The 24,656-nt window shown below is 40.4% G+C and overlaps 2 protein-coding genes across 2 annotated transcripts; one reads left to right on the top strand and one right to left on the bottom strand.

Moving 5' to 3' along the window:
- Positions 5,587 to 7,606, top strand: LOC109843786 (dnaJ homolog subfamily B member 3-like). Its single transcript, XM_020412749.1, has 5 exons — positions 5,587 to 5,868; positions 5,958 to 6,051; positions 6,129 to 6,205; positions 6,317 to 6,373; positions 7,055 to 7,606. The coding sequence occupies exons 1-5, from the start codon at positions 5,779 to 5,781 to the stop codon at positions 7,253 to 7,255; spliced, it is 519 nt and encodes a 172-aa protein (XP_020268338.1). The 5' UTR covers positions 5,587 to 5,778; the 3' UTR covers positions 7,256 to 7,606.
- Positions 10,108 to 10,500, bottom strand: LOC109841757 (uncharacterized mitochondrial protein AtMg00240-like). Its single transcript, XM_020410697.1, has one exon. The coding sequence runs from the start codon at positions 10,498 to 10,500 to the stop codon at positions 10,108 to 10,110; it is 393 nt and encodes a 130-aa protein (XP_020266286.1).

Genomic DNA, 24,656 nt, shown 5'->3' with positions numbered 1-24,656 from the left:
AAACTCTCAAATGAGAGAAGAATAAATTCTTTTTATTATTCTGAAGTAAACAAAATAAACAATGTAGAATGAAATATTCAACATGAAGAGTTCATGTTCTACATTGAATCCTACCTTATTGCTGAAAATTCTCCCATGGATTTTAAATAAATTCAACATGATATAATCAATAATGTGCTGAAATTCTAAGCATTCCGGGGTGTTTAATAATTTTTGTGGCAATGGAAGGTAGGTATTATTAGTGTCATGCATATTGGACTCAGATTCTTGATTTGTGAATGTTTGTTCTCTAACAACCAATTTTTCTTTAACAATTTTCTCAACCCCAAGATTCATGGTTGATGTGTAAAAATTTGGTTGTTGTTTATTTTCCAAAAATCTTAGTTCATCAAGAAAGAGTTTTTCAAAATTCAGTTCAAAACAGCAATTGTCCAACACAGTTTCTTTATTTTGACAAACCCGATCTGCTTCTCCTAATATTTTTTCCTAATATTTTCAGCTCCTCACCAAAAATTTCCTCAAAACTTAGATCTAACTCTTCTTCTTCTTCCCCCGGTCTTTCTTGAATTGAATTATCAGGGGAAGAATGAATTGGAACAAGAATTTGGCTTAAAGGTGTTCTTTCCTGATTATCGACCTGTTTTCCTGACTGTAGTGCATTCATTTGAGTGTCCTTAGGATTAACCACGGGTTGACTCAAAATTTCTCCTTCCTCTTCTTTACTTATGGCACTAGCTAGTTGATCAATGTGGGTTTCTAATCTAGCAATAGCTTGAGTGTTAGAGTTAAGTATGAGTTCGGTTGATTGCATAAAGGAGTTCATCGTGTAGGATGTTTGAGTTAACATATCCATGGCTAGTGTGGAGGCCTTAATTATGATTTCAAAACCTTTTTCCAAAATATTAAGACGTTCATCATGATCTGTATCAAGAGGAGTGTGAGTTACAACTTGATGATGAGGAGACTGATTTTGATGTGACAGACTGGGTTGTTGAAATTGTGGATGAGAATTAAAAGGAACTGTATTTTCCCTAGGAAAATGTTGGGTCGAAGAGGGAGTGAAGTTTTGAGTTTCGGAGTGGTTTCCCTGATTCCATGCAATGTTTGTGTAACTTGCCCAACCTGGGTTGTAGGTTGGAAAAAATGGATCATTTACCGAATACTGATATGGACTCTCTACAAACTCCCGGACTTCATTGGAAATTTCAATCCTATTGGGATAACATAAATTTTGAAAAACTTGTGGATTAGCCATTTGTTCAAAATGAATTTGTTGATGTGTATTGTCCCTAATCCACGTTTTGCATGCACCAAAAACAATTACTTTTTATATAATTTTTTTTTGTTTTGGAAAAATAAAAGTTAGTTTTTTTTTAAGAAAAAGGAAAATCCTAACTAAAACAAATCAAAATCAATCACTTTTCAATCACTCTAACTCTAGGGTTAAGCCTAACTCAACTAGACTAGCTCCTAACCAAAAATTCCTAAAGTGAAAAGATAAAAGTTTTACCCGGGTAGTTAGCCAGGTAAGGATAGTACTAGAGGGTGATCAGAGATCAATTAAGTACCTCGTTCCTTGCGGAGCGCTTTACACAACCTCTAAACCTTGCCTTAGACATCAACTAATCCAAAAAAACTTAAACCGGTTCACTTAAGGATTCTTTGTTCCTTATTGAGCTCGAATCCTTAGGGCCAACGTCTAATGAGTTTTATTAGGCTTGGGTGGTGTAGTGAGGAATTAGTGATTTTTGGGTTAAGGAAAGGGTGATGAAATCCCTCACCTTATCTTGATTATGGGGTTTTGCCCTTAAAAATATTTTGAAGTGTGTGCCAAATCAAGATGCTCAAATCACTTGGTGAATTCCTACTAACTATATGAAATGCAACCCTATGAATTAAAAGCAACTAAAAAGGATGGAAAAGAAAAATCTTTTTTTTTAATTAGGGTTAACAATCAAACAAATGAGAAGGGGGGATTTGTTTGAATTTATTATCTTGTTAGTAAATGTCAAAGTGGAGGATGAATTTTATTATGGTCAGCAAAAAATAAAATCTCTTTTTTTTTAAGTCTTAATTGTCTCTAATTGTGAAGAAGTAGCTAAAGGGTGGAATTAAAAACTAGAAAGAGGACTTACCTGAAAGCAAATCTTCAAATCCTAGCTCTCCAATCCGCGATCTTCAAGCTCCAAGCGTTTCCTTCACAAAAAACACACAAGTTAAAGAACCAAAATAATTAAAACCTACTTAAGCACCTTCCCCGGCAACGGCGCCAAAAACTTGATGCGGCATAAACATGTACCAAAAAGGTTGCAAGTGCACAACCGTGTCAAGTTATAGTATTTAAGATATCGATCCCACAATGAAGGTGTTTTGTAGGAGAAAATATAAAATTGGTTCTTATTTCGTGTGCGTGACAAATAGGAGTGATAAGTGAATGTGATTATAAAGAGATTGAGATAGTGAAAATGGTGTGTAAATAGATGCAAGTGTAAGTGAGAGTGGATTTGAAAAAGAATGAGTATGATCAATAAGGTGAGAAAGAAAAAATGAATAAAATCAAGAAAAAAATCAAGAATGAAGAACAAAATTCTAAAATAAAAGAAAATACAAGAAATTAAAGATGGTGGATTCAATTATAGATATGGGTAATCTACAATTGAACCCACTTCTTAGAAAAGGGTGATTCCCTAGAGGGTTCTAGCCTAAAGGCGAATCAAACAAAATAAAAATAAACAAAAAGAAAAACTAAACCCTAGAGGGTTCTAGCCTCAAGGTGAATAGTACAAGAAATTAAAATCTAACTTACAAAATAAATTGCAAAATCTAATTACAAAATAAAATTGCAAGAATTAAATGCAAGAAAATAAATCTACTCTATAAGCATGAAATAAATCTAAGGCAAGAGGGTTCTAGCCTCTTGGCTATTTAACAAGAAAAATAAAATCTAATTACAAGCATGAAAATAAATATAACTAATAAGCAATAAAAGAGAAATAAAAAAAAAGGAAAGAAATGCAAACCTTCAAATAATTCTCCATCTTCATCTTCATCTTCATCATCCAATAAAGAGAAGAAGAGAAAAATTTAAAGTGGTGAAAAAATTATTATTATTAATTGCAACTAAAGTTACAATTTTGGAAGGCCTTCTCAATTAAGAGTAGCCCTCCTCTCCAAAAGGAGTTACAAAAATTTTCACACCTCTAACCCCTCACTCTCTACCCCTATTTATAGTAAACATCAGTGAATGAGAGCCATTGGATCAAACTTGAGCCAGCATCGATGTCGGTATCGATGCAGGCATCGATGCCGCCATCGATGCAGGCATCGATGCCTGCCCTTCTCCTTTTGTTGTCCGCAGATTCTTCTTGTTGTTTGCTTTTGGGCTTTGGACATTGGGCTTTTCTTGGACTCTTGGGCTTGGGCTTTGATTTATCACTTCATTAAATACTTGAAAGAATTCATTGGGCTTCATGGCTTCATTTCTTCATTAATTATGGGCTTTTTGTTGAGAGATGAGGGTTTTGAGATTTATTCTTCATTAACCTGCAATTAAAGATAAAAACAATTATTAGTAGTATATTTATTCATGTAAAATAGATAATGAGGGTATAAAATTGTAATAAAATATGATTATCACCTATGTAGATTTTAAACCTTTCCTCATGAACTGTGTGGCTGACCTCAGACGTTCGGGTGAGGCTCGAGAGGCCTCGTGTTGTCTGGTCAAGCTTCTTGGTTTCGAGCTACGTCTGACGTGCCTGAAAGCCTTGTTACGTGCAGACTCGGAACCAGATGTGGAGTGGCTCATGGCTCAAGCTCGGGTCAGAGGAGCGTGGGAGCGAGAACTTTAAGAGAGGGACCTATCAAATAAAGGGGCTCTCATTGCGCGTTTGCTTAACCGACGACACGTGCTGCAGGCAAAGGTCAATGCCTCAGTTTCTACCATTGCCCGAATGAAGTCCCAGCTCTTAGAGGAAGAAGCGACTCTGAAAGGTTTGCAGCTTGAAAGCGCGGACGTCCATGGTGCTGTCGAAAGAGAGATGCAAGCCCTTCAGGCGCTCCGTCAAGAAGACTCTGCTGCTGCTGCTTCTTTCGAGGCAAAGATCCGAAGGGAGGCAGAGGACCAGGTTCAGGCGGATCGGGCGAGGAAGTTAACCGGTAAGGGACAACGGTTTGAAAGTGCGAAGGAATTAAGATTGGCCTTGCTATACAACTCCATGGCAAAAAAAATTCGAGTACGAGTTTGGAAAAAATGAACCGAAGTGTATTCGAGTTTTTTTGTCGGTTTAAGGAAACCAAAAATTGCCCGTGGATGTTATTTGCTTCTCCACCTAAAGATGAAAATAGACTTGAAATCAAAATGTTCGTGGACAATCATACTTGTGGGCAGCATGACAATAATGCAGGTTAATTTAGGGCTTCTCGACAATTCATTGTGACCCATTTACAACCCATGTCAAAGGTCCGACCGGATATATGACCTGTTGACATACAAAATGAGTTTTTAAGTTCGTATGGGTTTAGGGTCGATTATAGTAAGATATGGTGGAGTAAAGAAAGAGCACAAGAGCAATTATATGGCGATGCACAAAACCTGTTGACATACAACCCATCTTTATTTTCTTGAATTTTCTTTTCATTCTTGCTTTTAGTTTTCCTTTAATTCTTTCTTCTCTCCTCTCAATCTCATTTTATTGTCACTTGTATATATTCACAACAATTCTCATATCTCCCCACAATCACACACGTCCATCACTCCTAATTGTCAAGCACACAACATAAGAACCGATTCTAATTATTTCTTATAAACACATCTCTCGTGGGATCAATAGCTTTTATACTATAATTTGATTGGTTGTGTATTTGCAACTTTTGGACATCATTTATGCCCTGTCAACCGTGAAAACCCCCAACATCAGAAAATCAGCAACTTGTATAACCCAAAAATCAGAAAATTTCTTTTTAAATCAAGAGCTAGGCTTCATCGAGGAGATAATCAAGGTTTTAATCTACCATAGTAGATCAATTTGCGACCGATTGTAGCAGATATCCTTGATTTTTTCGATGAAGCAGCACGAAACGGATGAGAGAAAGGTAGAAGAAGAGGGAATGAGAAGATGAGGCAGTGAGGGTAATGGGGGGTACAGTTCTGACTTTGTCACGTGAAGAAAAAAGTAAAGTCTGGAAAAGCGGAGCTGGCAAGCGTGTGTCAGGCAGCCCATTTCCACTCCGAAAGACAGGAAATGAGCTGTTCAAAAATAACACTATTTTCTCTCTTTTTAGCAAATCTTTTCTTATAAAAATTAAAACAAACACAGTTATTAGAATCCTAAAACCTCTCAAAACCTATTTTTTTGTTCCAAAACTGAATGTTTCCTAAAATAATGGCCCAACCTGAACAGCCCCTAAGCATATGGTTTTGAACTATTTTAAAATAAAGTAGTACCCTCCCTATTAAAAAGCCTAAAACTTATATTAACGGTAGATTATTTGAGTAACTGGATGCTCTCCATGTACTACCTAATTATTAGAGCCTGTCCGGATGTGAACGTTATAACATTAACCTCTGCGTATTGAAAAGCTCTTCCTTGCTGTCCATATGATTTTCTACAGAGAGCCGATATTTTCCCCAGAAGTTTCTGGACCCTTTCTCTCTCCAAACAATCTCAGATATTTTTCTCTCTCTTCCTTAGGCCAGCCTATAAATCTCGACTAACCTCTCGAATGTCCCTCTGTTATGTTTCCGTTTCTGTCTTGGTTTAAGTTTCGGTTTCGGTTATGAAAACAGAATCCTACTACGCCGTTCTGGGCATCCGCCCTGACGCATCATTCTCCGAAATCCGCAGCGCGTACAGGAAGCTAGCTATGGTATCGTTCTTTGCATCAAAACCCTCGTAAGTTCTGGAAATTGCTGAATTTGCAGGATTTGGCCTTAAATTGTGTAATTTTTGCATCAGAAATGGCATCCAGATAGGTGGGCAAGAAGGGAGACGCCATCGGCGGCGGAGGAGGCGAAGAGGAGGTTCCAGCAAATTCAAGAAGCTTATCAAGGTAGATTAATGGTTTGGGTTAATTTTGGGTTTTATTTATTTTTTATTATTTTCTTAATTAATTTTGTTGGGTATTAGTGTTGTCTGATGAGGGGAAGAGAGCGTTGTATGATGCCGGACTCTATGATCCGTTTGAAGATGATGAGGTGGTCGAGGTACTCATCGCTTTTATTTGATCAATGCCTGTGAATAAGTGTATCTTTTCGTAATTTTTTGATTTCTGGTATTCCATTTTTGTGAATTAGGAATTCTTTTCTTTCCTGCAGGGGTTTTGTGATTTTGTTCAGGAAATGTTGGACCTGATGGCAAATGTGAGAAAAGAGGTAAAGTTAATTTATGCAAATTATGTATTCATAAAAGAAATCAGCCATTACTATGAATGGAATTTGATGCTTGAGATTTCACTAACTTATTTTCATGGATATCAGGCTATATATTACATCAAGAAAACATGAATAACTTCATTGCAGAGGACATTCTTCTGGGGGGGGAAAAACAGTGATCATGGATTTTATGATTTTTTTAAGCAGTGCTGATAAAAATGAAGGGCTTTTGGCATATGCACTACTGAATAATTAACAATTAATATATTTCATCATTTTCTTGACATATAACTCAAGTCTTTTTAACAAAAGGCTCTCGGGAATTTTGAAATTAGAATTCGAAAGAAGAGAATTAAAGTGTCATATTGTTATGTAAATTATTGAAGTTAGTACTGAAACTTTACATTTAAAATTAAGATGGAAGTTAAAAGTGTCATATTTTTATCCTTCAATAGAGTAAGAAAGCCATGGAATATGAACCTGTACCTAACACATAAAGTCAGATGCGTATTAGGTTGTAGAAGAATTCTGCTTTTAGTATATAGCTTCGATTTCATTTGAGACCAGATTTAGTATCTCCATCTCTATGTTCAAAAGTTATGATTTCGATAAGAAATGAAATACAATTGAGGGAAATTTAAGTAAATAATCTTCTCTGTTGCCAAACTTTGTGCATTGCAGCAGCGGGAGTACAGCTTAGAAGAGCTGCGAGGGATGTTAGCTGAAATGAGTCAGGGTTTTGATTCAGTACCTCCATTTTCATCTCAATACTTCGATTCTAATGTGAACAATCACAGCGCAAGTTCGAAAAGATTTCAATATGAAGAAAATCGGAATCTGTCAGGATTCGAAGTGCTTGGGAGCAGGGCGAGCTATTGTTGAGTGCAACTTGTTGTACTGGAAATTGGATATGGTTACAAACTAGTCGGACGCATCGATCTCAGGTCTCTCTTGCGTTTGGCAGGAGCATGGGGAGCTGACAAAATCAATGTATTTTTGGGAGGAATAAGTGTACCTGTAAATATGTGGCACGGATTTACATTTGATCTCGTTACAATCATGTGTGCGTAATTGGTTAGCGTCAAGCTGGGCGTGTATATACGTCCTTGGACACTGACTTGCTTTTTGTTAGGGTGAAAGTGACGGTTAAAATAGCATGATGTTTGTGATAGTTGTACGGAGCTCTCTAGAGATACCTAGTGAATTTCTAATTTCTAATTTTTGAAGCTTGGATTATTGAGGATCCGCATTATGAAATGATGTGGATTTAGATCCTGTTGGTAACTATGAAACTGATTGTTCTGCTTAGTAATTCGTAAAGTTATAAACCCTGGAGAGTAGTGAGGGGTTAAAGTTTGTTGGCGCTTGTGGTTAAATTTGGAATAAAACAGATAAATCTGTTAGAGAGTTGAAGTGTTGTATTTTATATTTTTTAAAATTTAACTGTTGTACGTTTATGAAACACTGTGTTTAAAGCAATATTTGGCCTACTCCGGTGCAAGGATTCAAAGGCCAAACTGTTTTTAGGAACAGTAGTACAATATATACTAGCGTGCACCAACCAGGTACTGTCAAAATCTCCTCGATCTATAAGGCAAATATCTCCTCGATCTATCAAATCTTTCGGTTCAAAACCTTTCGGTTCAGGTAAAGATATTCTCGATCTGTTAAAACAATTCGGTTCAAAACCTTTTGGTTCAGGCAAAAGATCTTTCGATCTTAAACAACCTTTCAGTTCAAAACCTTTTGGTTCAGGCAAAAGATCTTTCTATCTTAAACAACATTTCAGCTCAAAACCTTTCGTTTCAGGCAAAAGATCTTTCGATCTTAAACAACCTTTCAGTTCAGGGCTATGTTCCTTTGAGCACAGATTAAAGCTTGCACGCTTTCAGATTCTGCAGTAGCAATACAGCAGCACAGCAGCACAAAAGAGATTTTCGTCTCTATTTTTCATATCACTTTTTTCATATATCCAAGAGCTCCTCAAGAGGCACTATATATAGGCCTCTAAGACCAGCTCAAAGGTTATCCACATTTAATTTGACACAAACATAATGATATTTATGACAATTATGTTTGTAATAGCAAATAACATAAATGTTGTAACTGTTGCATGCAGTAACGTCTGAACGCAAGGGTCGCGATCATGCGCAACACGAGGGTCGCGTCCAGCCTCACGCGAACGCGAGGGTCTGCGAACGCGAGGCTTGCCCTAGCTGTGAACGCGAGGCTCGCCTGCATGCTGCGAAGCAGCCTGCGATGGAGTCTGCGTGGCGGCCAATATGACGCCAAAGGGTGCCACCTAGCCCCGTGCCTTTGTGCGAAGTGCAAAGTACGTCTAACAAAGTGTCACTTAGCGCCTCAGCCCGATTAGCCCCGATCCCCGGCCCATTGGCCCACGACCCACGATCCACTACCCACTAGAACTTTTGAAGGATTGATTAAATAAAAATAATTCTCAGCTTACCGTTGGCAAACCTCGAACATAGGATCTTTGAGATATCAAAACTTTAACTTTCCGCTACGCTACGAAGAATTTCTAAAAAATACCAGTAGTTAATAAATACATAGTTTGATAACTCAATTTTAAAAAGCGGTTTTGACCAAAAATATCCAACAATCCCCCACAAGTTTTTAAACTATTGTCGTGTAACAATGTCGTTGTTTCAATCGTTGTGCATAAGGTAGATGTCGTAAGGACTTGAATCCCCCTTAAACCAACTGAATAAAAGACAGATGCATGGTGTCGCAGAGACTTGAACCAGCACATGTCTAAAATCCTGCGATCATACAAGATCAAACTCATTTGTGATAGTTTTCATTTTAAACCACACTTGCCTTTGCATTTGCCTTAGCCTTGCAGATTTATGGCCCTGTGTATGTCCTGGTTTCAGCTAGGGCTCTACGTATCTTTCCACAAGACACCATAGGAGATGACCAAATCTCCATCCAGGCATAGGTGAGTTCTTAAGGCATGTTTCCTATCAAACATTCCGCATCCGAGATGCTTTGAACTCATTAAGGCTTAAGAGTCATTATCTCTCATGATAGGATTCTAGGTGAGTCCTTTAGGCGTGTTTCCTATCTAATACCCCGTATTCGAAATACTTTGGACTCTTTAAGACTTAACAGTCATCCCTTTTACATGATAGGATCATCGATGAGTCCTTTAGGCATGTTACCTGTCCAACAGCCCCCATCTAAAATACTTTGGACTCATTAAGTCTTAACAACCATCCTCTATACCATGATAGGATTTTACTTGCAAGTCTTACTTGACTTTTGAACCAATCATCTTATCATTAGTAGCGTAAGCCTTGAACTAATAACTTGATGTACATGATGAGTATTTGTAAGACTCACAAAATGTTAAGACCCATTCTAGCAGACATCCTTTTGAGTATATCCTTTTTTAGACCCTTAGTCAAAGGATCAGCCACATTCTCTGAATACCGAACGTCAATCACAGAGATGACTCCTTGGCAAATGAGTTCTCTCAAATAGCCATGCTTCAGACGAATGATCCGCTTCTTTCCATTGAACATCGAGTTCGCTGTCATAACACTCGCCGTCTGATTATCACAATAGATAGTAATTGCACATTGCAATTCTGTCAATGGAAGGTCTCGGAGAAAATAACTGAGCTAATCAGCTTTATCTCCTACAACATAGAGTGCGAAGAACTCAGATTCCGTCGATTCCTGTGCAATCATGGTCTGCTTCTTAGACTTCCACTAGACGGCAGCTCCACCCATGATGAAGACAAAACCTCCAGTATATCTGCACTCATCTGGTTCTAAGCACCATCTCGCATCTGAATAGTCTTCGATTACAGCCGAATATCCACTGTAGAATAAGCCCAGACCTGTAGGTCCTTTCAAGTATCTCATCAATCTTTGAACAACATCCCAATGAAGCTTTCTAAGATTACCTGTGAACTTACTAAGCATTCCTACATCGAGTGTTATGTCTGGCCTTGTACAGCTCATCGCGTACATAAGACTCCCAATGATCTTTGAGTACCTTAGCTGCTCTACTGGTCTTCCAGTGTTTGGTCGTAGCTTCTTGTTGTAATCATACAGCACTGACAGTTCTGACAGGTCGTAGTAGCCATACTTTCTTAGCATGCTCTCAACATAATGAGATTGGGACAGTCCAATACCCTCTTCAGAGTATATGATTATGATTTTTAGAATCACGTCCGCAGTTCCAAGGTCCTTCATGCTGAACTGTGCTGAAAGAAATTTCTTGGTAGATATTACTATCTCCAAATCACTTCCAATGATGAGCATATCATCCACATAGAGGCAGATAACCAACATTTTTTCTTTAGCGACCTTGATGTATAGGCACTTGTCATATTCACTGACTTAATACTCATTGTTGCGAACAACCCCATCGAACTTCTCATGCTAGAGTTTTGGTGTCTGCTTAAGTTCATATAGAGACTTAACTAGTTTATAAATTTTACAAGCTGGAGCATCATGTCCTTCTGGTTTCTTCATGTAGCTCTCTTCTATGAGATCTCCATTGAGAAAGGAAGTTTTTACATCCATTTGATGTATGACAAACCTTTTTATCGTCATCCATGCGATAAGTACTCTGATGGTAGTGATCCTACAAACTAGTGCATAGATATCAAAAAAAATCTATTCCTTCTTTCTGAGAGAATCTTTTCGCCACCAGTCTTGCTTTGTACTTCTCAATAGTACCATCAGGATGAAGCTTCTTCTTGAAGATCTACTTGTAACTGATAGGCCTTGCACCTTCAGGTATACCCACTAGCTCCCAAGTGTGATTTTGGATCAATAAATCCATCTCATCATCTATAGCTTCTTTTCACAGAAGAACATCTATTGACTGCATTGTTTTTTAGAAAGTTTATGGATCTCTTTCTACATCATAGGTGATGAAGTCATCTCCAAAATCTTTTTGTCTCCTGACATACTTGGAAGATGGTTCGGCAACTTATTCATCATTGACACTTTCAGTTTCTCTTAAAACTGGCACCTCTGGTCATCTGATGTACTAGCATTCTCTGCTATATGTTTGAGCAATAAACCTTTATTCTTGATAAACTTATCCTCAAAGAATTATGCATCCCGAGCTTCAATGACGGAGCTGGTTCTAAAGTCTAGGAATCTGTAAGCATTGATGTCTTCAGCAAAGCCAAGAAACACACATTTGTTAGCCTTTGGTCCGAGCTTATGTCTTCTGATATCTGAAACTCGAACATATGCGAGACAGCCCCACACTTTGAGACTATCCAAAGAATCTGGAAATCCGAACCATAACTGATGAGGAGTACTATCAGTTTTGGAATATGGTACTCTATTCAGAATCCAGTTTGTCATCAGAAAAGCCTCTTCCCAATAGCAAGTAGGCAGACCAGATGTGATTAGCATCGAATTTACCATCTCGGTCAATTTTCTACAATTCCATTAGATTACGGAGAATACGGAGCAGTAGTTTCAGCAATGATTCCGTGATCCTTAAAATATGCTTCCGATTTCTTAGATCGGTACTCTCCTCTTCTGTCGCTCCTGAGTCTTTTCACCTGAAGTCCAAGCTGCTTCTCCACACGAGTCCGAAACTCGATAAACTTGCTGAATGCTTCATCTTTAGATTTCAGTAGATAGACGTGGAAGAAGCGAGAATGGTCATCAATGAAGGTGATGAAGTATTTCATGTCGCCTCGAGTGACGAAGCTCTTGAAATCACAATTATCTGAGTGAATTAGATCCAATAGTTTAGTGCTCCTTGTGACACTTGGAAAGGGCTTCCTTATCAGTTTCGCTTAAGCATAGACTTCACACTTCTCAGGTTTGTTACCCCCATATTTTGGAAGTAATCCTAACTACTCCATGCTAAACAGATTTCTATAATTTAAATGTCCTAGTCTATTATGCCATAACACAAAGGAGTAAGCAGAAGAGGATATTTCATTAACAACTGAATTGGGTACGATAGTACTAATCTTATACATGCCATCGTACAATATGCATTTCTAAAATATATTTTCTTAAAAGATAACACAACCTTTTCTCCTTGGAAATCCAGCCTCATACCTGCATCACACAATAGGCTTCCTGAGACTAAGTTTTTGGTAATTGAGGGAACATGTTTCACATCCTTCAATGTGAGAGTCTTCCTTGAAGAGAGAGTCAGCACCACAGTCCCAGTTCCAAGAACATGAACTATAGAACGATCAACCATTGATACGTTCTCTTTGGAAACAACATAAGAAGAGAACAAATCTCTGTTAGGGTAGACATGACAGGAAGCACCTGTATCTAACCACCAACCAAAGACTGTTTTAGCGGAAAGTTGGTTCTTTCATTAACAGACTCATCACAACTTTAGTCGTTACAATGATCTCAACAAATAAAAAAAATTACAACTTTCTGAAAACACATACAACAGACGTTTATCACTCGCTGTTTGCGTGGGGTCTTGGCCTGTGCCGGGGTTTATCTGTGGACCACCGACTGATCAGATCCAATATAAAGATTTTGTTGCCTCATAAAGGAGACAAGAAACTGAAGTAACTATCTCGGCAAAGCGAGATAATCACTCTTCTCGAGAATCGCAGCTAGGTTCGATCTCAAGGAAATGGATGAACGGATGCAGATCTCTCGAACTCTTCCTCTTTATGCTAAAGAACTCACCAAGATCACTTCCTCCTCTCTGAAATTTGTGGCTCCTCACTCTTCAATTCGACAGGGCTTCGCTGAGGCTTCAAAATTCCGGATCTGTGTAAATGAAGGCCCTAAGGCTGTATTTATAGGCTTCAGAAACCCTATTTTCGAATAAGAATAAACGATTTGATCTTATCCTTAGTTGTAACCACTTAACCATGTCTGTAGATAACCTCAAATCAGTTGGGGAGGCTCTGGATCAGAATCGGGGTAGTTAACAGGAAGAAAATAGGCATAAAACGACTTTTTTTAGGGTCGGGACAGTCCTGGCCAGGTCAGGAAAGTCCTGGCCAGTCCGGGCCAGGCCTGGACAGTCCGGGCCAGGCCTGGACTGTCTCGGCCCTGGCCGACTGTCTCGGCCTTAGCCAAGACACAAACGTGTATTGGCCTTGGCCGAGACGTCATTTCCCAATTGGACCGTTTTTTTGCTATTCTGCCATCCCGTTGACTCGTACGCTTTGTCGACTCGCTGCATTCGCTTGTCAACATCAGATAATCCTCTTCGACTCAGATAATGATGTTTATCATCTTCTCTCCATCTTGAGCTACGTGCGGGAATCCATAGGCAATTTTTGACGCCTACAGATACCTCCTCCAAAGTATTTTAGTCTCGTTTCTTTTATAGAAGAGCCTGGAATACTTTGGATGTGATAGGCCCAACCTTCAGTCGGTGTAAAAGGACCTATAATTGGCTTCAGTTCTTGACTTCTTCAATTCTCAGTCTATTCAGTATTTTGTCAAATATCTGAAGTTCTTCCGGTACTGCGTTTATCGTCTGACCGTTGTCGAAGTCTCGAATTGAAACATGTGTGTTGATCTTTAATTTTAGCTCATGTCGTTGAGTTGACGTTAAACTAATTATCTTCATCGGAGGTTCGTATCTGAATTACGATTAACTCCTGGGATCATCCTTTGTTCTAGAATTGAACTGAGCCTTGTTTTAGCTAAAATTTGTCGACGCATTAACCTTCATCGTAATGCGTTGATCAGCGTTGACTTATGGCTATGTTTTGACCAGTGTTGACCTTCATCGCAACGCGTTGACTGACATTGACTTTCATCGCAATGTGTTGACCGACGTTAACCCAAGGCTGTGCTTTGACCAGCGTTGACCTTCATTGCAACAGGTTGACTGGTGTTGACCTAAGACTACGCGTTGACTGATGTTGACTTTCATCGTAACACGTTGACTTTCATCGCAACACGTTGACCGTCGTTGACATTCATTGCAACGCGTTGATCGACGTTGACTTTCATGGAAATGAGTTGATCGATGCTGACCCACAGCTACGCATTGACTTTCATCGCAAAGTGTTGATCGGTGTTGACTCACGGCTACGTGTTGACCGGCATTGACCTTTATTGTAACGCATTGACCGACATTAACTTTCATTGCAACGCGTTGACCGGTGTTGATCCATGGCTACGCGTTGACCGGCATAAACACAGTTTATACTCGTACGTTGACTGGAGTCTACACAGCTTAGGGTCTTAAGGCGTTGGAGCGGGGAGGTCCAGTTTATACTCATATACTCCTGGGAGTTTTGGCAATTAGTTTAACCTCGTGTACCCGTTGGAGGTTTAAGGAGATGCAGTTGATACTCATATACTCATCGGAGTGTGAATATGGGCTTCGAATACACTGCAATGGCTAATAGCAGGTGAATATGAACCAAATACAGTATTTTAAATGCGTGGGACCCCATTTTGGACCCCGAGATAGAAATTTAATCTCTGGACAGAATTTTGAGCTCGGGATAGAATTCTGAGCTTGGGGCAATCTCAGTTTGGCAAGAGAGAGAGAGAGAGAGAGAGAGAGAGAGAGTTCATGAGAGAGAGGAGAGAGAAAATAGAGGAGAGAGAGAGAGAGAGGGCCGGCCCTATGATCAAGGGAAGAGAGAGGGAGAAGGCCTTTGTCCAAGGGCTTTATGAATTCTTTTGTCCAAGGGTTTTCATCTCCCTCCCCTCTTCTTCTTCCTTCTTCTTTTCAAACTCTCAAACCCCTCTTTGCTCCTCTTTAAGAGTTCTAAATCTCTCATATCCATACCCCTTTAAAACCTCAAAAACCCTCATCTTTTTCTCCTTTAGATCTTGGCCGAAATTCAACTCTAAGATCTAGGGTTTTACTAGGCTTTTGAGTTCAAGACTTGTGCTTTTCTTCATTGAGTTTAAGCTCTTCTTGGATTTCAAGCCCTTTAATTTGGGTAAGCACTCTCTTCATGACCTCTTGTGCATTTGATTTTGATTCAAGAATCCATGGGTTTTGGTGTATGATCTTTGATATTGGAAAAAGATCAAAACTTGGTTGTAAGTTTGTGTCCATGGCCGAATTTGTTCCTTGGGATTTTTATCCATGGCTGAGATTTGGGCATGTGTGCATGATGGTGGCCGACAATTTTTGAGCTTGGAGGTGGCTTTGATGGCCATGGGTTTGTTGGTGATCATGGCCAAAATCTTGATGTGGGTTTGGTGGGTTTGTGTTCATGGCCAAATTATAGGCATGATGATGATGGATTTTTGGCCGAAATTTGAATTTGAGGGTAATGGGAATCTTGGCCGAAACTTAGCTTTGGGGATTTTGGGTATTTTGGCCAAAGTTTGAGTTTGAGAATGATGAGGATAACGGCCAAAATATGAACTTGAGGATGATGGCTTCCCCCCTTTCAACCATGGCTAAAGTTTTGAGGGGTTTTATGCAAAAAGGGGCTGAAATTTTGGGGGCTTGGGTTGCATACCCATGGCCAAAAATTTGAGGAGGTTGGATGTGGGTTTATGGCCGAAATTTTGGAGGGGGTTGTATGCAAAATCGACCAAAATTTCTTGAGGAGGTTATATGCAAAAGCGACCAAAATTTTGGTGTTAAGGATGTTAGGTTTTCCCATTTCAAACATGGCCAGAATTTGAATGTACTCATGGCTATCATTGAGCCTTGAGCACGAGGGGTATTTTAGGTATTTTGCCCAAAATTGATTATGAGGGTCCTGAACGCAATTTGAACCCGTTGTTGACATATATGGATCTCGTAGGTTTAATTAAACTTTAACCATAAAATCTCATTTTATTTGTAGAATTTTTTAGTTAAAGTTCATAATTTCCCTTTTTAATTCCGAGTTCTTGAATTTGAGATTGTACCTGATTTGTTGATTTTCATTGCAGGTTAGCCATGTCTCCACGACAATCGCGCTTTCATAGAAGTTGCTCCATTTCTCAGCATAATAAGAAGAAGGCTCCTGTAGTTTCTTCACACGGGGGTGAGCCTTCATAACTTTTGGTATTGTGTATTGCACCCTCGTTTATCTCCTTGGCGAGTCAATCGAAAAGAGCTGATATCCTTCACGGGGATTGAAGCTCTGAGAGGCGTGTGTTGTATGGCCAATACACGTTTTCAGGCATTGAGGATGATTTCAGGCTATGCTGCACCCTCATTTGTCTCCTTGGCAAGTCAATCGGGAAGAGCTGATATCCTCCTTCGCGGAGATTGAAGCTTTGAGAGGCATGTGTTGCTTGGCTAATACATGTTTTCAGGCATATGGGGCGATTTCATGCTGTATGGTACCCTGTAGGCGGGGTATATTGTTACGTTATTTGCGCGAAAATGTACTTTGTCCCTCTTGTGTAAAATAGTTGAAATCATCTCGCCGATATGACCAAACAGTGATCCTATCTTGCTAATTTGCCAGGTGAGTTCAACTCCTCGCCTTATCTTAGAAATAATCTTTTTGGTTGTGTGTTATTTGTTTTAGTTGAGTTCCCAGCGCATAGCTTCCCACTTCACGCGACGAGTGGTAATAGCGGAGAGACCTTTGCTGCTAATGTAATGGGACCGCTTATTGACTTGACTCCTTAGTTCAAGCCAAATGAGCCTAGGGAGGTTCATAGGCTGGTACAAAGTGGGGTTCATCATACTTTGCACCAGCAGATCACAGATGCTCCGTTTACTAAGGATTCTAGCTCCACTCAAGTTCTGAAGAAGTCAGATTATTTGTTTGGTGATCATGTCGAGGATCTGGATATGTTGTCCCTTGATGATGAGGATTAGCTGAATGACGATGAAGAAAGTCCCCTATATATCCCTTCCATTCCTCGCCAGTACTCGTTTGCACACTTGGAGAAGCAAGCCGTGGGACGAGAGATGTCTTCGCATCTTACAGATGATCATGAGCGGGTTCATTATGGCTTCATTTCTCATCACAGGACCCCGAACTCAGACGGGTATAACTATATTCGTGTTTTTCAACCGGGATTTTTGGGGCTTGATACGGCACCACCAGATAAAGTGTCGATAGCTGCATGTACAGTGAGGAATCTGAAAGGCCCTAGAGGGGGGTGGCTAATCTGAAAGTCTAGATCTCCTATCATTTCATCTTTTAAAGCAAGAGAAGATTGTAGTTGCTCATACTTATAATCACAAGAAACATGTAATTTTTTGAATGAAGAATATTCTTTTGCTCATTTTTTAAATTCAAAGTTTAATTCTTCTAAAGCTGCTTCTAGTTCACATTGCATATAAAGAGATTCACTTTCGGTTTTGGATTGTACCTCATCTTCATGAGCCATGAAGCAAATGTTCCGGTCATGAAGAGCAATCTTGGCGCCCTCATCATCACTATCCGAATCGCTTGGTTCGGACTTATCCCAACCAGCATACATAGCCTTCTTCTTCTTGTATTTTAGATACTTCTCTTTGAGCTTGGGACAATCATTGGCTAAGTGTCCGGATTCGTTGCATTCAAAGCATTTACCTATATGAGAAGGAAATTTGTTGTTAGATCGATTCTTAAAATTATTATTCATTTTGATTAATTTTGATATTCTTCTAGAGAGATGTGCTACTTCTCTAGAGACATCATCTTCACTATCCGAGGAGGATGAATCATCAATTGCTCTCTTGTGAGCTATGGACTTAATTTTTGGGGTGGATGGTTGCCTTTGAGGGTGCTTCTTCCTTCTCCTTAACCTTCTTCTCATGGACCTTGAGCTTGCCAATAAGTCCATCAAGAGTGAGAGTAGATAGATAATATACTTCTTCGATGGCCATAGCTTTAGGTTCCCAAGCCAGCGTCAAAGAGCGAAGAATTTTATAGCACATCTCTTGATTCTCCAAGACCTTGTCAAGACTATGCAATTCATTTATAATATTAGTGAACCAAGAAAACATAAAGTCAATAGATTCACTTGAAAGCATTTTAAATAATTCATAATCATGCATGAGTCCACTAATCTTAGACTCCTTCACTTGGGGTGTTCCCTCATGACTCCCAAATTTCGTATGCGGTTGCACATATAGAAACTCTCTTATATTCATTGGGGGTAAGACCACAAATTAGTGCATTCATGGCCTTAATGTTAAGGTTAGCTAGTTTCCTCTCATCCTCGGTCATTTCACTACTAAGGTTATTGACATATTTTTTTCTCCATAATGTCTAGGATATCAAGGTCAATGCATTATAAATAAATTCTCATCCTAGCTTTCCAATAGGCAAAGTTGCTACCGGTGAAAAGGGGTGGCCTAGTGGTGGATTGTCCTTCTAGCATATGCATATTCATAGAAGCCTCCATAATGATTTTTTCTCTAAGGGGTTTAAGCCTAACAACAGTAGAGACCTTGCTCTGATACCAATTGAAAGGCCCTAGAGAGGAGGTGAATAGGGTTTATGGATAAATAATATGCAATTAAAAGATATTCTAACAAACCACATACAAATATGAAATGCAATGATAATAAAAGAGAGTAGGGATAGAGATAGTTAGCCAATTGATGACACGCGGTATGTTCACGAGGTTCGGTCTGCTGAACTACGTCCCCGCTCCCTACTCTCAAGGAGAAATCCACTACACACCCGGTTTGGAAGTGGGAACTTCTTCTATACAACGATCTCCATTGAGATCTCACAACCACACAATAGATCTCCACGAGATCAAGCTCACAACAGTAGAAAATCGAAGAGAAACTCTCTCTTTATAGTAGCCCTATAGCAAGAGATAAGATTGCAGTTGAAGCTTTGGATGTAGGCTTTGAAATAGTGAAAGCAAATAAAAGTTGAAGCACTTTGAAAACAATAAACTCAAACACAAGAGATTTACAATGAAAGCTTGGTTGCTGAAGTAGTTGGGGTTGTTGGGTATTTATAGGAAGAGAAGACAACAGCCAAAGAACCAGTGGAAATCCCCCAAAAATTGAGAAACAGATTCTGAGAAAAACTAGCTGTTAGACTGCTTATCAATCGATTGACGAGAATCATCAGTCGACTGATGAGCTGAACGTTGTATTCAAATACCAGCTCATCAGTCGACTGGCGATCATTTTTAGTCGACCGACAACTCGTCAGTCGACTGATCAGTCGACCAAAATAGAATAGAAACTTTTGATGATTGTAGGTAGTTTCATCAGTCGACACTTCAGTCGACTGATAACAGGTTATCAGCCTGAATCAATTTTGAAATTGAGTTTCAAGGCTCTGTTAAAAATAGTAAATAAACTCTAAAAAATATAAAACTTTGGGAATAGTTTATAAACATTTTGATAAACTTGTTTAAAAAGGAATTTTGCAAAAAGCTCCTCGTATGTGTGAAAATCATCATTTTAGAAAAAGTACCAAAATACGAGTTTTGAAAGTGTGCAAGTGGGATATCCCATGAGCTTCAAATGTAATCAACAAACTACTTGCCTACATTAAGTACTCGAGAGAAAATTAAAATAGCAAATATCCCTCACATAGAAATACATGACTTGAGTCTTGATATTTACTCTTGAGTAGATGAAGCTTCTTATGCATATGGTTCTCTTGAAAGCATTGCTTCATCACTTTTCCTCCACCTCCTTGGATATTGTCGTTATAGCTCATTTTCCATCCAATCCTCCATATAAGGTGCTAATGATATTGTCGTTATAGCTCATTTTCCATCCAATCCTCCATATAAGGTGCTAATGATATGTGATCTACAATATAGCTCAATTCCTCCATATAAGGTGCTAATGATATGTGATCTACAATATAGCTCAATAAACAATTAGCATCAATAATGGTGTTTGTAAATCATCATCAAAACAAATGATCTAACAATCTCCCCCTTTTTTATGATGACAAACAACCATTATGCAAGAGCAAGTAAAAATAGATTATTTGTCTTATAGATAGTTGTTGTCCCTGCCTATAAGGTTATTTGGCTTATAGATAGTTGCTCCCCCTATCTATAAGACTCCCCCTTACAATGTGCACAAATTAGGAGATTTCTCTCCCCCTTTGTCACCATCAAAAATGGGGTAGAGTAAAGATAATATGCATGCTAAAAAAACCACACAAATGCACCTCAAGTGTTGGCCTACCCGTGTCTCCCTCAAGTGTTAGGAATTACGATCTACCTCTAGGCATTACCACCTACCCCACTCCTTTTGGGACGACACCGGTCTCTCACCTCTACACTCCTCTTAGTACCCATGTGTGCTTAAGCATGGCTTGACATTTTAGGATCAAGAAAAAATATGACAATGGTAGAGCAAAGAATAAAAACAAAATAGACAAAAAGATATATTTTTTAAAGGATGCACATGCCTAATTCATTTCTAATACGGCAAAAATCAACTTCACAAAGGTGTTTTCGTTGAAAGCTACCTTCATCATTGATTTCATTAAACTTCAATCGTTACAAATGAATTCAAATAACGAAAATAAAATAATTACAACTCTCTTGAAAATAAACACAAGATCCGTTTATCGTTTCTTGCTTGCGTGGGTTCTTCGCCGGTGCCGGGATTTATCCGTGGACGACCGTCGATCGGATCCGGTTGTCGAAAAATTGGTAGAGCTCCTACCTCACCAAGGAGGTATTTGCTTGAAGCGCTAAAATCGACCAAGCGAAATCAGTAACTCTTCTCGAGATTAAGACAAAGCCTAATCTCAAGGAATGGACGTACGGGCTTCAGATCCTTCGAATGGCTTCTCCTTTGTGCCGAAGTTCGCCAGGATCTCGTTGGCCTTTGCTAAAATTTCGTGCTCCTTGACTCTTCAATCCAGCAGCACCTCGTCCTCTTGATAAAATTCCAGATCTCGAAAATGGAGGCCTTAGGCTGATATTTATAGGCCTCGGGTGCGGTTATTTGGATGAGAACAAGTAATTTGGCTCTATCTTCGGTTAACAACAGCCTAACCACGTTTGGGGATGATATCAAGTCAGTTAGGAACCCTTGGAACAGATAAATCCTCAAAAAACCGCTTAAAAACCGCCAAAACGTGTATTGGGCCCCGAATTGCACAACGGACAAATCCGACCCGTGCTTGCACGGGTAAGACAGTCCGACCCGCGCGTGTGCGGGTCGGTCTGTTCCGTTCCGCGCTGGTGCGGGTCTGTCGCCTCTGGCGCTTTTCGTTCTGGGACTTGTTCTTTTTCACCGTTTCATGTATTTGAGCCACTTGTTGATTTGTACGCTTCGTTACGAGACTGACCGTTGAACGCGCGTTGGTTTACGTACGCGTGTTCTTTGATGCGCACATGTAGATTTGATGTGTGCGCGTTCACCGACACGCACGAGATGATTTGACGTGCGTGCTGACCGATGCGTACGAGCTGTTTGACGTGCATGCGTTGACCGACGCGCACGAGATGATTTGACGTGCGCGCGTTGACCGACGCGCACGAGCTGTTTGACGTGCACGCATTGACCGACGCGCACGAGCACCGACACACACGAGCTGGTTGACGTGTGCGCGTTGACCGACGCGCACGAGCTGGTTGACGTGCGCGCGTTGACCGACACGCACGAGCTGTTTGGCGTGAGCACGTTGACCAACACGTACGGGCTGATTGACGTGCGTGTGTTGACCGACGCACACGAGCTGATTGGCGTGCACACGTTGACGGACGCGTACGAGCTGGTTTGAAGTGCGCACGTTGACCGGCTCACATGAGATGATTTAACGTGCGCGCGCTGACCGACGCACACGAGCTGTTTGACATGCACACGTTGACGGACGCGCACGAGCTTGATAGACGTGCGCGCGTTGACCGATGCGCACGATATGGTTGACGTGCGCGCGTTAATCGACGCGCACGAGCTGATTGGCGTGCACGCGTTGACGGACGCGCACGAGCTAATTGGGTGAATCTTCTTGACTCGCCCACTCATTGCTTCGAGTTGCGTGTGAGAAGTTATAGGCAATTTTAGACGCCTACAGATACCCCCTCCAATGTGTTTCAGCCTCATTCTTTTATAGAGGAGTCTGAAATGCTTTGGATATAATGGACCCCCACCTTCAGTCGGTGTTAAAGGACCTACAGCTGGTTTTAATTTTTGACTTCTCCATATTTCAGCCTATTCTGTATTTTGTCGAATAGCTAAAATTTTTCCGGTGCTGCGTTTATCGTCTGACCGTTGTTGAAGCCTTGAACCAGAATTGGTGAGTAAATTTTGGTCTGTATCATTGAGTTGACTTTTGAACTAATTATCTACATCGCAACGCATCGACCGTCATTGAGCTAGGGCTACGCGTTGATCGGCGTTGACCTTAGGGTTTCGTGTCGACTCTTATCATAACACGTTGACTGGCGTTGACGTCGGGCTACATGTTGACCGACGTTGACCTTAGGGTTTCATATCAATCGGTGTTGACTCTCATTGCAACGCGTTGACCGACGTTGACCTAGGGCTACGCGTTGACCGGCGTTGACCTAGGGTTTCGCGTTAACCTGAGGAGAACCAGTTTATACTCGTGTACTCCTGGGAGTTTCGGGAATCAGTTTAACCTCGTGTACCCGTCGGAGATTATCGGGTTATCCTTAAGAATTATTATATATATAATATTCTCTAGGAACTTTTCGTCAAAATGAGGAACAGTTTAGACTCGTATACCCGTTGGAGTGTACATAGGACCCGAATACCCCAAAAGTGAGCGGAATGCTTCAAAGCTATCCGGAAATATAAGATTGGCTCTCGAATATTCTGATAATAGGCGAAAACGCCACGAAGATACCGGAAACATAAAATCAGATCCCGAATATTCCGATAACAGGCGAAAATGCTGCAAAATTATCCGGGAGAATGAAGTTGGATCCCGAATATTCCGAATATGAGTGAAAATGTTGTGAAATTATCCGGGAGAATGAAGTTGGATCTCGAATATTCCGAATATGAGTGAAAATGCCGTGAAATTATTCAGGCGAATGAAGTTGGATCCCGAATATGAGTGAAATCAAGAGAGAATACAACGAAAAAAACGGCCACCGGATCATGTCTGACCCGCGCGAACGTGAGTTAGATGGATTTGACCCGCGTGAAAGCGGGTCGGATTTATCCGACCCGTGCACGCGCGGGTCGGGCGCAAATCTGACCCGCGGAACGTAGGTCGGGTTGAGTGCTTTGGAGACTTAAGGATAAAACTCAATGTGCTGCTGAGCTTCCAGTCGCTTGTCATCTAACGCCTCGAGCTCTGCGAGCCGCAATTGGTGATTCTCCTCGGCCGTCATTCCTGTTGCTAAGGCGACACGGAGGGATGGGATCTGAATCTCTAATGGCAATACGGCCTCACAACCGTATACCAATGAGTAGGGCGTGGTGACGGTCGGTGTGTGAACCGTCGTACGATATGCCCACAGGCTCTCGCCTAGCTTTTCATTCCAGTCGCGCTTGCTAGTGGAAGTCAGCTTGGTCAAGATCTTGATGATCGTTTTGTTGAAAGCTTCGGCCAAACCGTTTGCTGAAGGGTTGTAGGCCGTGGAAGAGAGGTTCTGTATTCGGAATTTGTCACAGAACCTGGTGAAGGCATGGCTAACGAATTGCGTGCCATTGTCGTGAATGATACGCCGGGGTACGCCGTATCGGTATATGACATGGTGCTTGATGAATTTGATCACGTCGCTAGTCTTGACTTCTCTTAAGGGGATGGCTTCGGCCCATTTAGAGAAGTAATCGGTGATCGCGAGGATGAAGCGATGGCCTTTCGCCGATGGTGGAGAAATTGGCCCAACTATGTCCATCCCCCATGCCTCGAAGATCTCTTCTTCCCCTTCAAGCTTCAAGAACTTAGGTAAGTCTCCTTTCATGGCTTGTTTAATTTCAGTTTTGAGCTTCTTGCCTTGAACTCATAGTTTGATGGTTGAAACCCTAATTCTTAAATTTGGGGAAAGACTGAAATTGATGTTGGGTTTGTTGGTGGCTGAATTTTTCTTCATGGTTGCATGCATAACTTGGTAATTGAAGCCCTAACTTTTCACTCTTGGGGAAAACCGAACTTGGATTGGGATGATGACCAAATTTTTGCTTTGGTTGTATGAATAATTTGATAATTGACCGGCGTTGACGTCGGGCTACACGTTGACCTAGGGTTTTGCGTTAACCTGAGGAGAACCAGTTTATACTCGTGTACTCCTGGGAGTTTTGGGAATCAGTTTAACCTCGTGTACCCGTCGGAGATTGCCGGGTTATCCTTAAGAATTATTATATATATAATATTCTCTAGGAACTTTCCGTCAAAATGAGGAACAGTTTAGACTCGTATACCCGTTGGAGTGTACATAGGACCCGAATACCCCGAAAGTGAGCGGAATGCTTCAAAGCTATCCGAAAATATAAGATTGGCTCTCGAATATTC

The sequence above is a fragment of the Asparagus officinalis genome, chromosome 5 (assembly GCF_001876935.1).
Source record: "Asparagus officinalis chromosome 5, Aspof.V1, whole genome shotgun sequence".
Lineage (NCBI taxonomy): Eukaryota > Viridiplantae > Streptophyta > Magnoliopsida > Asparagales > Asparagaceae > Asparagus > Asparagus officinalis.
The sequence above is the reverse complement of the archived record's forward strand: the minus strand, read 5'-3'. Positions and strand labels throughout refer to the sequence as shown.

Excerpts from the sequence above, each read along its gene's own strand:
- LOC109843786 (XM_020412749.1), top strand. The coding sequence starts at position 5,779 with ATGAAAACAGAATCCTACTACGCCGTTCTGGGCATCCGCCCTGACGCA. Across the intron at positions 6,052-6,128 it reads AATTCAAGAAGCTTATCAAG|TGTTGTCTGATGAGGGGAAG; the intron begins GTAGATTAATGG and ends GTTGGGTATTAG. Across the intron at positions 6,374-7,054 it reads TGGCAAATGTGAGAAAAGAG|CAGCGGGAGTACAGCTTAGA; the intron begins GTAAAGTTAATT and ends TGTGCATTGCAG.
- LOC109841757 (XM_020410697.1), bottom strand. The coding sequence starts at position 10,500 with ATGCTAAGAAAGTATGGCTACTACGACCTGTCAGAACTGTCAGTGCTG.